Source organism: Leucopleurus acutus, assembly GCF_964270905.1.
Source record: "Leucopleurus acutus genome assembly, chromosome: 1".
Classification (NCBI taxonomy): domain Eukaryota; kingdom Metazoa; phylum Chordata; class Mammalia; order Artiodactyla; family Delphinidae; genus Leucopleurus; species Leucopleurus acutus.
In genome coordinates this window covers 84174651-84188757 of record NC_139142.1, presented here as the reverse complement: position 1 = coordinate 84188757, position 14107 = coordinate 84174651, and the positions used below count along the sequence as shown (strand labels likewise).

General features: G+C 38.9%; 1 protein-coding gene across 1 annotated transcript in view; it reads right to left on the bottom strand.

Moving 5' to 3' along the window:
* Window positions 1-14107, bottom strand: part of NUSAP1 (nucleolar and spindle associated protein 1) — a 31800-nt gene that overhangs the window by 10410 nt on the left and 7283 nt on the right. The window contains exons 3-6 of the mRNA XM_082832990.1: window positions 10427-10570; window positions 9253-9409; window positions 4247-4348; window positions 3040-3149 (exon numbers count right to left, since the gene is read on the bottom strand). Of these exons, the coding sequence (XP_082689116.1) occupies window positions 3040-3149; window positions 4247-4348; window positions 9253-9409; window positions 10427-10570 (513 nt within the window). The remainder of the gene's footprint in view (window positions 1-3039; window positions 3150-4246; window positions 4349-9252; window positions 9410-10426; window positions 10571-14107) is intronic.

Below are 14107 nucleotides of genomic sequence, written 5' to 3'. Positions count from 1 at the left end.
CTACTATGTAAAAAGCTTATGGAATCTACAAATAATTCCTCCCCTACCCACCCCTGGCTCTCCAATAGCTTTTTAAAGTTCTTTTTAAAAAACCTAAAGAAAAGAAAGAAGGGAGGAAGGGAAATGCTCTCTTTGAAATGGCAGGGAAGGGTTCCACTTATGTTATCTTTTTCTAGATACTGTCAAAGCACAAAGAATGATTGAATGTTTTACTATCATTAGTCTAAGCTCTGTTGCAAGCAGAAGAAATCTAACTTCACTGACAGCAGAGATAGGACTATTAAAATTGACAATGTAAAGCCAAAAGACATAAAAATTCTGATTCTATCCTATGAAATAATACAAGAAACTAGAGAATTATGTTAACTTCTCATTTCAACATACGAGCAGAAGGGATTCTCATGTTGTGAGACAAATTTAAAACCAAAGTATTTGGTAAATACATATCTTTACTATAAGCTGAAAACTCAGGTTAGATGTATTAAGTATGCTGTTATATTTAACCACACCTTTTATGCCTTCTTCTGTCTTTCCCCTAAAATTCCCACTTTCCAGTATACCTGGTGATAGAATCACCAACTCTATACCTTTGCTTGAGCAACTTATGTTTAAATGATTCTACTCGCGCTGAATACCAATCTTTCTGACTTTTCAGGTAGAATATTATGCCGCAGACTCTAGTAGTACTAATTTATTTTGCTTGCAGTGTATCTAATCAATTCCTTCCTTTCTTTTAGCAAAAAAAATCCTGTTTTAACAAAGCAAAGAGCTCAATCATACCATACATAAAAATTAAAATGTGGGTTAAGGAGTAACATAGGGAAAAATAATAAAAGCAGTAAAAATAAATATAAGAGCATATTTTTATGATCTTGGGACAGGGAGAGCAAGACAAAACCCTCAGTTTTAGAAGGAAAAGCTGGATAGTTGGATAAAACAATAAAACCTTCCACAAGGCAAGACACTGTTAAGACAAACTGTGGGAAAGTATTTAGAACATATAATACATAATATATATCATTAATATAGATAAGTGGCTCATAAATCAGCAAAAATTAAGAAAAAGCAAATTCACAGCAAAATCATCAATGAACACATATAAATATTTGTAACGTAAACATGTAACATGTAATGATCAGAGAAATGCAAATTCAATTGGGATTTTGTCATATACTGTCAAAGATCAAAAAATTTGATCATTCCTACTGTTAGCAAAGTAAACAGGCAACTCAGGGCACAAGGTTTCAGATCATTGCAGAGGGGAGCCATTTGGCAACTAACTCAATCAGGTTTCCATCCTCTAATCACGAAAGGAGAGATTGGTCACAGCCAGGATGATTCTCTCTAGACCTCTGCTCATTTCTTATTGTCCATCACTCTCCAAATGACCAATCCCCAAACAAGTCAACCGTCAAGAAATCCATATTAGCTATGGTGAAGTCACTGTAATTGTTTTTTATTCTCTAGTCTCCAAACAGATCATACCAAATAACCCATTTGATTAGCCAATTCCTTAAACAGTGGCGCTGGGGTGGGATTTTAGAACTCATTCAGATGGGGCTATCAACTAAAAAACAACATAAGCTACTCATTTATTCAACACATCTTCAAGGCTACAATCAAGTTTATGGTTGAAGCAGTTGTTCTGCCCTTAACTTTTACCTGGAAATTAATTCATCCATATTATGTAGTACAGAAAGCTTGACTTTCAATCAAGTACTTAAGTAGGCTCAGCTTCATGGTAAGGAGAACGAGTGGCCCTCCTTACAGGCATATTTGCAGCTAGCTCATGCCTATGCAGAAAAAGAAGCTAACTGTCTACTTTCTGTAAAGCATCAGCAGGACACCCTCCCCCGCTCCTCCGGGATGGGCCTCTTGTCCCAATACTCAGCTGTGAATGTTGTGATACTTAGCCCTTGCTAATAGTTAAGAGTCTTCTTATGGACATACTGAATAGCTCTTCCCTGGATTGTCCACCCATGTTGTTAGATCACTATGAAGGAATGGAGATGTTTAATGCCAAGACTGTTTGCTAGAAGGTTGTTAACAGTGTCTTCAACTGTGGTAACAGTGGTTTTATAAATGTTCAAATGAACATTTATTATCCAAGAGTAAGCTTCTAAGAACCGTATGTTTTTTGTTTTTAATTATTTAGAACTTATTACCCAGTGCATTTCCCCATTGGCACTGATATCAGAAAACTCAAAACTCAACTGAGTGACTGATATATTAGTCACTGTACCTGTTAACAGTGCTCATTTTCTGCCCCTTTTAAACCAGATTTATACTGTTTTGTGTTGTGTGTAATACCACAAACTGCCTCAAATTCTTTGAGAAATAGGCAGGTTATTATGTATTATTAAATTCAAAAATGTTTCCCATCCATCTTTGTGGCACCCCTTTAACACCAGATACCATGTAAGACGGGAACATCAACTTCCTAGGATGTTATTTACTCACTACTCTGCTGCTAACTCAGCCTCGGGGTTGACTTTACCTTCTCTTACTCGAAGCTGCTTGAGTCCAGCAGGACCTGGCCTGAAGGCCCCCCACCCAGGGAGCTCAGTTATGACAGGAAGCCTTTAAATTAGCAACTGCTAGTCACTCATTTTCCCTTTAGGTCAGAGACAGGGAGAGATGGCTTCAGCCATATATCAGTCCTTCCCCAAGAAAAGTGATAGGCACAGTGTCTGAATGTGGAAAACAGAACAACTTATTGCTACTTTGGAGTTCTTCCTTTTTTTTCCTTTTTTTACTGTTTACTTTAAAAAAATTTTTTTACAAATTTTTAAAAAATGTTTTATTTTTTTAACTTTATTTTTTACAGAATTCTTTTTCATAGTGAAGATTCACTGCTTTATCTGGAAGGTTTTGAAAATTCTCAAAAACAAATTTAAAATAATAAAAATACATTAGACTCAAACAAATCCATTCCACTAGTAGAATAATAGCTAATTGTATTAACCATTGTATATACACAGTATCAACATTAAAAACAAACAGCTTAGCGGCATTAAGAACATAATTTTATCAGCATACCTTCAGTTCATTAAATGAATTGTGTTCTTCAAAATGTTTCTTTTTTCTCTCAACATATTGATCAATGGACTCCATTTCCTTAAAACGAGCCTCATGAAGCTTCTTAAAATCTAGAATATTTCCCCAAATATGACAATTAACAACAAGACAAAATCCATTTATTCACCTTCCCTATGTTTTTCTGTTAACACTTATTCTTGTCTTGGCACCCCTGACATTCAACTTCAGCATCATCTTTGCTAAAATTTTAATTTCAAAACATTTAGGTTTTAGAAAGTCAGGGGCAAAGCATATTCACCTTATAAACTATCGAACACTGACCATCTCTCCATTGTCCATTTCACTGCTGACTAACATCTTTGTTTAGTCCAGAGGATAAGAAAAGACTAACAGATTTGTCCTCTCCCCATACCAATTAATTAATGGCCTTTACTTAATCATAAATTTGACATTTAATAATGCTAAGAAAGCTCTATGCAAAGGATTGGCAAACTTTCTGTAAACGGGCAGACAGTAAATATTTTAGGCTTGGCGGTCACATACACTGTGGTCTCTGTCTCATATTCTTTCTTATATACAACCTTTACAAATGTAGAAACCATTCTTAGCTCAAGGGCTATAAGACAGGCCAAGATGGGCGATAGTTTGCTGACTCCTGCTCTGTACTATTCTAACTAATTATATTCTTATTAAGTATAATTGTTAGAATTTCTCAAATATGCTAAGCAGCATTTTAAGTACTCTAAATATATAGCACAATCAACATTCTATGTGCCAGGCAATAGAGAAAGAGAATTACATGTCCAGAAATGGAGTCCCTTAGACTTATTACTAAAAATAATAATAAGTTTTTACAAGGTAGACATTGTGCCAAGTACTTGATACACATTAATTCTCAGATATTTCTTGAATACTTGCTACAGCCTAGCTGCCCTGCTAGGTAATCAGAAGTGGAAAACTGTCTTAATTAATCCATATACTAACCTGATGAAATAGGTAGTTTAATTATTCCCACTTTAAACTGAGGACGTGGGTTTACTGGGGATAAATAAGTTTCCCAAGGTCTCACAGGCAGAAAATGGGGGAACGAGGGTGCAAACCCCAATGCCAGTGTCTGAGCCTTCGGCTGTCACAGTGCACTGCCTCGCCAGCGTCAGCCTGAAGGGGGCCAACCACCATTTTATGTTTCTTTGTGTGCAAAACTTACTTGGAGTAGTGCTTGCAGTTCTTTTATTTTTTCCGGGTTTGGAAAACCCATCTGTGTAGAGAGACTTCTTTCTTTCTGAAGGTATCTTTGGACCTTCATTACCTGAATCCAAGGATACAGAACTAATGAAAGATTTCCAAAAATTATTCCCATTAAGAAATGTAAGTTAATGTGGAGCATATTCATGTGATAGGCCTCTGCCAAGGTATGGGAGAGACGGCACAAGGAGCACAAAGCATTAGTTACAGCATCACCACAATTTTAGCTCATATTTCAAGTAGACAGAAATTTTATGCTTCTTGTATAGATGTTTTTAAATTTCTGTATGTTTATAAAACTCTTTTCCAGAACTTTTGCTATGAACATGTCTAGTTGTTTTAACAAGGATGATAAAAGTCACACAATCCCACCAGCCTAAGAAACACTATTATCATTTTGGCTATTATTATATTTATTATATTTTCTCAGGTCCTTTGCTTCTATACTTGTTTTGCTTTTGTTCTTTAAATCCAGTTAAAGCCATCATGTATATAAGGGTTGCTATTTCCCCCTACTTATCTCCCACATTCTAGTATCTTTTTCAGCTTAAGGCAATCTACTAAAAACTGTGCAAGTGGGTTTTCAAGAAATGCTACTTATAAAGTCACTCATCCTTAAGGTTTCCTAATGCATCCATACAACAAGGCAAAAGAATGACTGGATAGAGCAGAGGGGTTATAGGGCTTTTGCTTGGACCTTGGCCATGAAATAGGATATTTAAGGAGTCACAGTCATTCCTCACAAGATACTTATTACAAATGGAAATATAATAACTATTACAAAGGAGCAACCTAGCAGACACCACCATAACCAGGTGATGCAAGTTGACAAGACTAGTCATAGGACAAACCAACATCTGAGCCCTCTGGGGTGCTGAATGAGGAGGACACAGCCCTAGTTTGTGGGATTCCTGCCAATAGTGCATGATCTGAATCTAACCATCAGCAACATTAGACAAACCAAGTCAGAGGACCCAAGAAACTGTATTTAAAAAAGGTCAATGCGCTAGAAGACAAAGGAAGGCTGCGGAACTGTTCCAGATTAAAGTAGCTTAAAGAGACATGGCAGGACTTCCCTGGTGGTGCAGTGGTTAAGAATCTGCCTGACAATGCAGGAGACACGGGTTCGAGCCCTGGTCAGGGAAGATCCCACATGCCGCAGAGCAACTAAGCCCATGTGCCACAACTACTGAGCCTGCACTCTAGAGCCCGTAAGCCACAACTACTGAGCCCATGTGCCACAACTACTGAAGCCCATGCACCTAGAGCCTGTGCTCCTCAACAAGAAGCAACCACAATGAGAAGCCTGTGCACGGCAACAAAGAGTAGCCCGTGCTCGCCGCAACTAGAGAAAGCCCGTGTGCAGCAATGAAGACCCCATGCAGCCAAAATTTAAAAAATGTATAAATAAATAAATTTATTCAAAAAAAAGAGAGACATGGCAATGAAATGCAAAGGATGAGTCGAGATTTGCCTTTGTTTTAAGGGACATTGCTGGGATGAAATCTAGATAAGGTCTGTCTACAGGTTAGTTAGCAGGTCTCACACTTTCTAGCCTCAGGATCCCTTTGTACTCTCAAAAGTTACTGAGGACCCCAAAGAATTTTTGTTCATGTACATTATATCAATATGTGCCATATTAGATATTAAAACTTAAGACATTAAAAAATAATTGATTCACTAAAAATATACCCACTATACGTTAACATAAATAATTTATGAAAAATGGCTAAAATTTCTAAATCAAAAAAGTGAGTAGAGCGTTTTTTGTTTTTGTTTTACAATTTCTTTAACATCTGACAATAAAAGGCAGCTGGATTCTCTTTTCTTCTATATACATATGTTGTGATATATTGTTTTGATTAAATATATGAAAATGAATTTTGTCATATACAGCTATGTGGTTGAAAGTGAAGAGTATTTTAATAGCCTTTTCAGATAATTGTGGATATTCTTCTTTGATACTATATCAAACCTTGACAAGTGGTTGTTTCTCAGAGGTTAGTTTTAATGCGGAATAAGAAGAAGCCCTATCAGTGAACTTTCTGCTCTCTGTACATTTGTGAGAAAAAGTCCTGATGTTTTAAGAAACACAAATATTTAGGGGTAAAGGGGAACATAACTGAAACACTCTCAAACAGTTCAGGAAAAAAATGTATATAACACATATACGTACGTAGATATGTATATAAATATAAATAGAGAGGAGGATAAAGCAAATACGTCAAAATATTAACATTTGAGAAATCTAGGTGAACGATATATAGGAGCTCTTGGTACTATTCTTACAACTTTAAGTCTGGAATTATGTCAAAGTTTAAAAAATTCCTCTCACCAGAAACTGCATAATCAGATTTTTCTCCTTCAAACTGCCTGTGTGCTTCATTGGGCAAACCTGACTTAAAGGGTCCACCCTCATTTTTCCCATGCCTTCAAAACTGGGTCCTAGAAGTAAGTCTTCTTGACAACAAGATTGGTGGAATAATAGATATTTTAAATTCCACCCCCACTTCTGATCCTGTCTTATTTCTTTACATTCCCCTCGTCTCAGGATTTCAAAATGGGTTTATGAGGCATATGCATCAAAATTACCTGGGGTACTTATTAAATCTGCAGAATTCCAGGCTCACGTCAGACCTACAAATCAGAACATCTACCTTCTTTAACTTTCTAGATTTAGTAAGACATTCAAAATTCTGGGGTAACTGGGAGGGCTCAGCATTAGAAATTCTGCATTTAACTGCTTGGTGGACATGAGTGGATCATCTTCTCTCCCAATCCCCTCAGGCAAGCCTCAGGTCCCACATAGATGTGCTGGGGGAAATGAACACTGAAACACTGTTGCAACTGGCAGGCTTCCCAAGGGATGAAATCAGAAAGCATCAAGTCCTGTTAGGCATAGGGGAACTGAAGTTTTCTGGCCTTATTGAAACAAATTTTTAGTTGAGAAAGTTTAGGGAAGAGGTTTTTAGGAGGTTAGAGACTAAGTAAAATATACATTTATCATAATAAAATGGCCACCCCCCTGGGAAGGTAGACTCTGCAGATCCTTTTTTTTTTTTTTTTTTTGCGGTACGCAGGCCTCTCACTGTTGTGGCCTCTCCTGTTGCGGAGCACAGGCTCCAGGGCCATGGCTCACCGGCCTAGCCGCTCTGCGGCATGTGGGATCTTCCCAGACTGGGGCACGAACCCGTGTCCCCTGCATCGGCAGGCGGACTCTCAACCACTGCGCCACCAGCGAAGCCTGCAGATCCTTTTTAACTGTCCTACTTGAAGGGGCTAACAGGTCTTTGTACCTGTCTCTGGAGCAGGCCAGAAGGAGTTAATTGGCAGAATGAGCCAGGCTCTCTCCTCATCCTGCCTTAAGATCAACTGCCTTAAACTTTCCAGATACCACTCATATTCTGCTTTCTACACGGTTATTAAAGGTGACCTGATGGGGCTTCCCTGGTGGCGCAGTGGTTGAGAGTCCGCCTGCCGATGCAGGGGACACGGGTTCGTGCCCCGGTCCGGGAAGATCTCACATGTCGCGGAGTGTCTGGGCCCGTGAGCCATGGCCGCTAAGCCTGCGGGTCCTCCGCAACGGGAGAGGCCACAACAGTGAGAGGCCCACATACTGCAAAAAAAAAAAAAAAAAAAAAAGGTGACCTGATGGCCTACTGTATTTGGTTCTAACTTTTGCTTTCATTGCTGAACCCTTAGAAGTTCTCCATAATGGTGTTACGGGTTGAACTATTTCCCCAAAAGAGATATGATGAATGAAGTCTTAACCTCTAATAATTGTGATCTGACCTTATTTGGAAAGGGTCTTTGCAGACATAATCAAGTTAAACCAAGGTCATTAGGATGGACCTAATCCAATATAACTGGTGTCCTTTTAAGAAAACGATGTAAAGAAAAAGACACACAGGAACTTACCTGGTGGTCCAGTGGTCAAGAATCCGCCTTCAAATGCAGGGGACTTGGATTTGATCCCTGCTCAGGGAACTAAGTTCCCATATGCCATGGGGCAACTAAGCCTGAGTGCTGCAACTACTGAGCCCATGAGCTCTAGAGCACGCATACCACAACTAGAGAGCCCGTGTGCCACAACTAGAGAGCCCACGTGCCACAACTAGAGAGAAGCCCACGCACTGCAACAAAGATCCCACGTGCTGCAACTAAGACTGGACACAGCCAAATAAATAAATAAATAGGGACTTCCCTGGTGGTGAAGTGGTTAAGAATCTACCTGCCAATGCAGGGGACACGGGTTCGAGCCCTGGTCTGGGAAGATTCCACATGCTGCAGAGCAACTAAGCCTGTGCGCCACAACTACTGAGCCTCCGCTCTAGAACCCACGAGCCACAACTACTGAGCCCACATGCCAGAACAACTGAGGCCCATGGGCCTAGAGCCATGCTCCACAGCAAGAGAAGCCACTGTAATGAGAAGCACGCACACCCCAAGGAAGAGTAGCCCCCGCTCGCCGCAATAAAGACCCAACGCAGCCATAAATAAATGAATGAATGAATGTTAAAAAAAAAAAAGAAAGAAAAAGACACACAGAGAGACTGCCACATGATGAGGAGGCAGAGATTTAGCTGCAAGCCCAGGTCTACAGCCACCACCGAAGGTACAAAGGGGCCAGGAAAGATTCTCCCCAGAATCTTGGAGGAAGATGGCCCTACTGACACCCTGATTTTAGACTCCAGCCTCCAGAACTGTGACAGAATAAATTTGTGTTTTTTGGTTTTTTTTTTTTGGCCGCACCGTGCAGCTTTCAGGATTTTAGTTCCCTGACCAGGTACTGAACTCGTGTCCCAGCAGTGAAAGCGTCAAGTCCTAACCACTGGACTGCCAGGGAATTCCCAAATTTCTGTTGTTTTAAGTTGCCCAGTTTATGGCACTTTGCTATAGCAGTCCTAGGAAATTAATGCACATGGTTACCCTAGCAATTTTGGATTTTTAAAAAGTTACTTGGCATACCATTTATTCCACTTTTTCCTGAGGGCACTGCATTCTCATCTTGACTCTTGTTTGGTAGAGAAGGAGCTTCTACAATAGTTCTGAGAGCCTGGTTTTCATGCTTTTCTTGATTCTGGAATTCAGTAGGATCACATACTTTTATCTCTGAATGATCCTGCTACAGATTTTAAAAGAAAATAAATGATTTCAATAACAAATAAGAAGGAATCACACTTGAAAATTGCTAAGAGTATATCTGAAAAGTTCTCATCACAAGAAAAAAACTGTAACTACGTGAGGTGTTAACTAGACTTATTGTATATATATTGTGAAATGATCGCCACAAATATTGAATCATTACATTGTACACCTGAAACTGATAGGATGTTACATGTGAATTATATCTCAATTTAAAAACGTATCATTAAAAACATTGCTTATATTCAGACATAAAGAAAGAAAAAAGTAATCACTGCCTTCCAAAGATAGGTACCAAATTGAGGAGGAAAATGAATTGAAGAAAGAAAAGTAGGAGACCAAGATTTTTGAGTGGCAGATTTGGTTCTCTGCCTCACCAAATGTCATGAGAACATGCATCTGGGAATAGTAGAGACTAGGGACCACTGGAAGGCATACAACCTCTAGGAGAGCAGAGGTTGCTCTCCTAGGGAGGAGAAACTAACTAGACAAGCTAGTGACTAAGGGGCTACACAAGGCTAGAAAATAAAAATTAGGACCATCTTGTAAAAGTTACATTTGAATGAAAGGATAATAAAATCAGAGTCCTCTCAGAGCAAGTGGGAGAAGCCCCCGGAATCACGTGACCACACTGTTCAAAGACTAAGCTCAGCTGATCACCAGGCCCGGGACAAGATAGGAAGGAGGAAAAAAAAAAATCATATTTGATGTTGGTATCTCTTTCCTTCTTACTTACTACACCTCACTTAAGAAAACACTCAATGAATGTTCATATTATTCAGCAAACATTTAATTTGTGCTTAATACTTACTAAGTGCTTTCCCAGTGCCAGTGCCCGGGGTGTGATGAGGCCAGACTCAGGTTTGCGCTTTCATGGAGCTCACAGCAGTGTTTGCCACCACCCGATATCATAAGGGAATTAAGGGAAGGCTTCCTAATAATATACCAGTTTGGGCACAGGTGGTAGCTTATTTTTAGTTTGCACATTTCTATTCACCTGGGAGTCAGGGCTCCTGTAGACAGTCCTGCGCCTTCTCCTTGTTTTGGTGACATGGCCCACTGGCTCCCTCTCAGCTTGCTCCTGGCTGCTGAGCTGTACCTCAATCTCATCACAAGAAGATGCAGAAGTTTGAATTTCATCCTGAAAAAGAGAGACATTAATCTGCCATGTCCAATGTATAGAGTTACAATGCTCAGGAAGAATCAGAATTTAAACTGAATAAAAAATATGTATTACATATGCAAGAGATAATTTTAAAACCCTCCAGCACTAAATTATAGGCAAGGACAAGAATGATAGAGTATTCAGAAAGAAACACTTAACAACCCAAGCTAAAAAACTAGGCTTGCAAAGCATTCAAAGGTATCTTAGTGTATGTAAATAAGCCAATTATTTTTTTGGGGGGGCCACACCACATGGTTTGTGGGATCTTAGTTCCCTGAACAGGTATTGAACCCAGGCCCATGGCAGTGAAAGTGCCAGGGAATTCCCACAAATTATTAAAAGTATGTTAATTTACTGAATATATACTATATGCTAGACAGTATGCTATAACTAATAACAATTACAGCTAATATCATAACTGCACTGGGCTAAGTATTCTCATGGATTATCTCATTTATTCCTCAAAGCCTATGAGACAAGTATTAACATTATCTGCAGTTCACAGGTAGGGAAACTGAGGCTTAGAGAGCCCAAAGTAACTTGTTAAAGGTCAACATAAGGGAGTAAGGGAAGAAGGCCATGTGCATTATCATAAACTAGAAGAGCTTTGTCATCAAAACAGCATGGCACAGGTACCAGAATGTCCTGAACAGAACTGCTTCCAGAAGAAATCATCGTATGACAATGGTTGCACCTCACATTAGTGGGGGATGGTTGGATTCATTATTCAACACATGATGCAGAGAAAACATTGACTATGTTTTTGGTGAGGGGGTGGGCAATGAAAGATGATCATTTTCTCACACCAAAATGAAATCTGGATGGATTAAAGATTTAAATGTAAAATATGAAACTATAAAAGCTCTAGGGAAAAATAGGTGAATTATATCCTCATCGAGTGTGACGAAGGCATTAAGCATGTTATCCTACCTAGAGACGATAAAGGAGAGGCTTGATTTGTTTTTGGTGTTTTTGTAGCTTTTTAAACGTAAATTCTAATTTTTTGAAATAAACTAATACATACATATAGTTAAAATAATAAAATACTAAAGAGAGTATAATGAAAAGTAAGTCATTCTCTGCCCTACCCTTCGTATTTCTAGGGTTTGATGTTAAGTGGTTACTTACATATCACTAATGATTTGCTGATGGGATATTCATTTGTATTTTCAATAACTATTTTCAGTGCCTCATGTACTAAGATTTACTTCATTTGTACCACTCTCATCTCCCCATCTTCTTCCTAATAGACTTATACCACTTACTCACTCTATTACCTTTGCAGCTTTAAACATTCTTAAACCTTTATTTCTTGTTCCATGACTGCAGACACATATCCTGTAAACTGCAGATATTAGCATCCTTATACTTTCCTTCAGCTCCTGTCCTTATCTCAACTTCTGTCATCTATTCTTTAAGTTGTTAACATTTATAGCTTGTTATGTAACCTTAACTGAATCGTCTGTGTAGCTTGATTTCAGGAGTTGATAATTCAATAGGTTATTGTAAGACATTTTTCAAGGCTTTCATTTGTTTTCTGTATCATGTTTCCTTTAGGGTCATCTTCTTCCTTACAGAGAAACCTTCCAGCATTTTAGACGGTAGTAGACAACTGGTACTCTGCACATGGAAGTAGGGAATAAGAGGGCTTTGCATCCTGACTTTTCAGTCCATTTCAGTATGGTGACTGGACCCTACCCTCTGAGAGTTAATTTAGTTGCCTGGGATTTGGTGAGGCCTAAATATCAGTGTTTTTAAAAAGCTCCACAAATGATTCTCCCACACATCCTGGGTTGAGAACCACAATATAAAATAAATGTTTTGGTTGTAAAAGAATAAGAAGGCTTAAAAAATGGAAGGTTTTTAGACGGAGGTGAAATATTACAGAAGAATAATAGTTCTAAGTGATCTAAGATCCAAGGTATACCCAAAGAAGGGGATGGCTAATGAAGAGTGGAAAAGAAAGTCACAGGACTTAAGGAACAGGGAGGCAAGGGTAGTAAGGGACATCCAGGTGGACCTTTGAATTCACCCAAAGTAAGGTCAGGACAGGAGATGATGAGCCAGGCAATGAGACAGTGAACACTGGAAAGCAACAAGGAAGTCAACAGATGAGAGATGAGAATTGGTGAGCCTGAACTCAAAGGAGCAGGGATATTTATGTGAGAGTAGAAAGACGCTATCTGAATCCTACTTTCCAACTCCCTGGATAGTCATGAAGAAGAAGAGAGGAAAAAGAAACTGTTCTCATTACAGAAGTGTAATCCTCAGGTTACACATATTGCTGGAGTATAGACACACTTTAAAAGTACTTATTGCCCCTTACCCCCATTAACACAGTACAGAAGAGGTTCTATAACTGGTTTAGAAACCTATTAACATGACTCCCAGAGATGTCTTGTTTTAACCCCACACACCTTAACCAGGGTATGTTAGTTTGGGAGGCCAGCAGTGATCAGGTAGCATATGTTCATTCCTGAACGCACCATGATGTAACTGTAAAGACTTGTATAAGCCCAAGACTGAAGTGGCACAGCTAGTTCTGAGAGTCCCCAGCACACAGTCAGACTAACCTACATACAGAGCTGCTCCAACTCATATAGTTAAGGCTAATCTACAGAGGGAGAACAAGGCATCCAGAAGGTCATGCTCCTTAGATGTGACCCACACCTGTGCACTTCCCTAGGTGACGATTTGGAGGTCTGGAAGCTTACCCATCTGTCTGTCCTTGGTAATATTACTGATCTCTTTGCCATGTATTTGGACTGTGCTGACTCCTGCAGCTTTAGATAAACTGTCTATGTCAGTTCTTTCCACCAACCTAAGCTCACTATTGATAGATTCACCACTTAGGAATTCTATAGCTGACCAAATTTTGATTATCATCCTGCTCTTGTGAAAGTTTTTCAAAATGGAATGGCTCTTGAGATGCTGAATTTGAAACATGATAGATCATTTTAAATTTAGCCCATCAATTACCACCCAAAGTAAAATCCTGATTTCAGATGGCACTACGATATGTATCCTTAACCATGAAAAACTTTTTTAATTAATTAAAATATCTATATTGATTTAGTTGATATAGAAACTTAAAGGAATCCAAAATCAATATTGTTGTCTATTTTATATTAATTAAACCTGGAATCAAAAAGAATTTTGAACATTTAAAGTTTTTAAATGTTTATAACCTGGAATACAGAGAATTACAGAGTCTATAAAGACAGAGAGAAGGAATTCAGATGCTCAGTTCATGTTTATATTTACCTTCATTTCAAGATATATAATGGATGCCCTCCAAAGCCCAGTTCCTTAAGGCCTTTCAACATTTTCCTGTATTTCAAGTTAAGAATGAAGCATTCATTGATCATTTAGGTGTTGAGCCTTGTCAGACTCTTTGGGGTGGGTCTGAAGCAGCCATGACAACTGTTCCCTCCCATCAGCAGTGGTTTAGTTTCCCACAAGTCACTTCCACAGTCCCTACTTCATGTGATTCTCACAACCCTCAATTCAGCA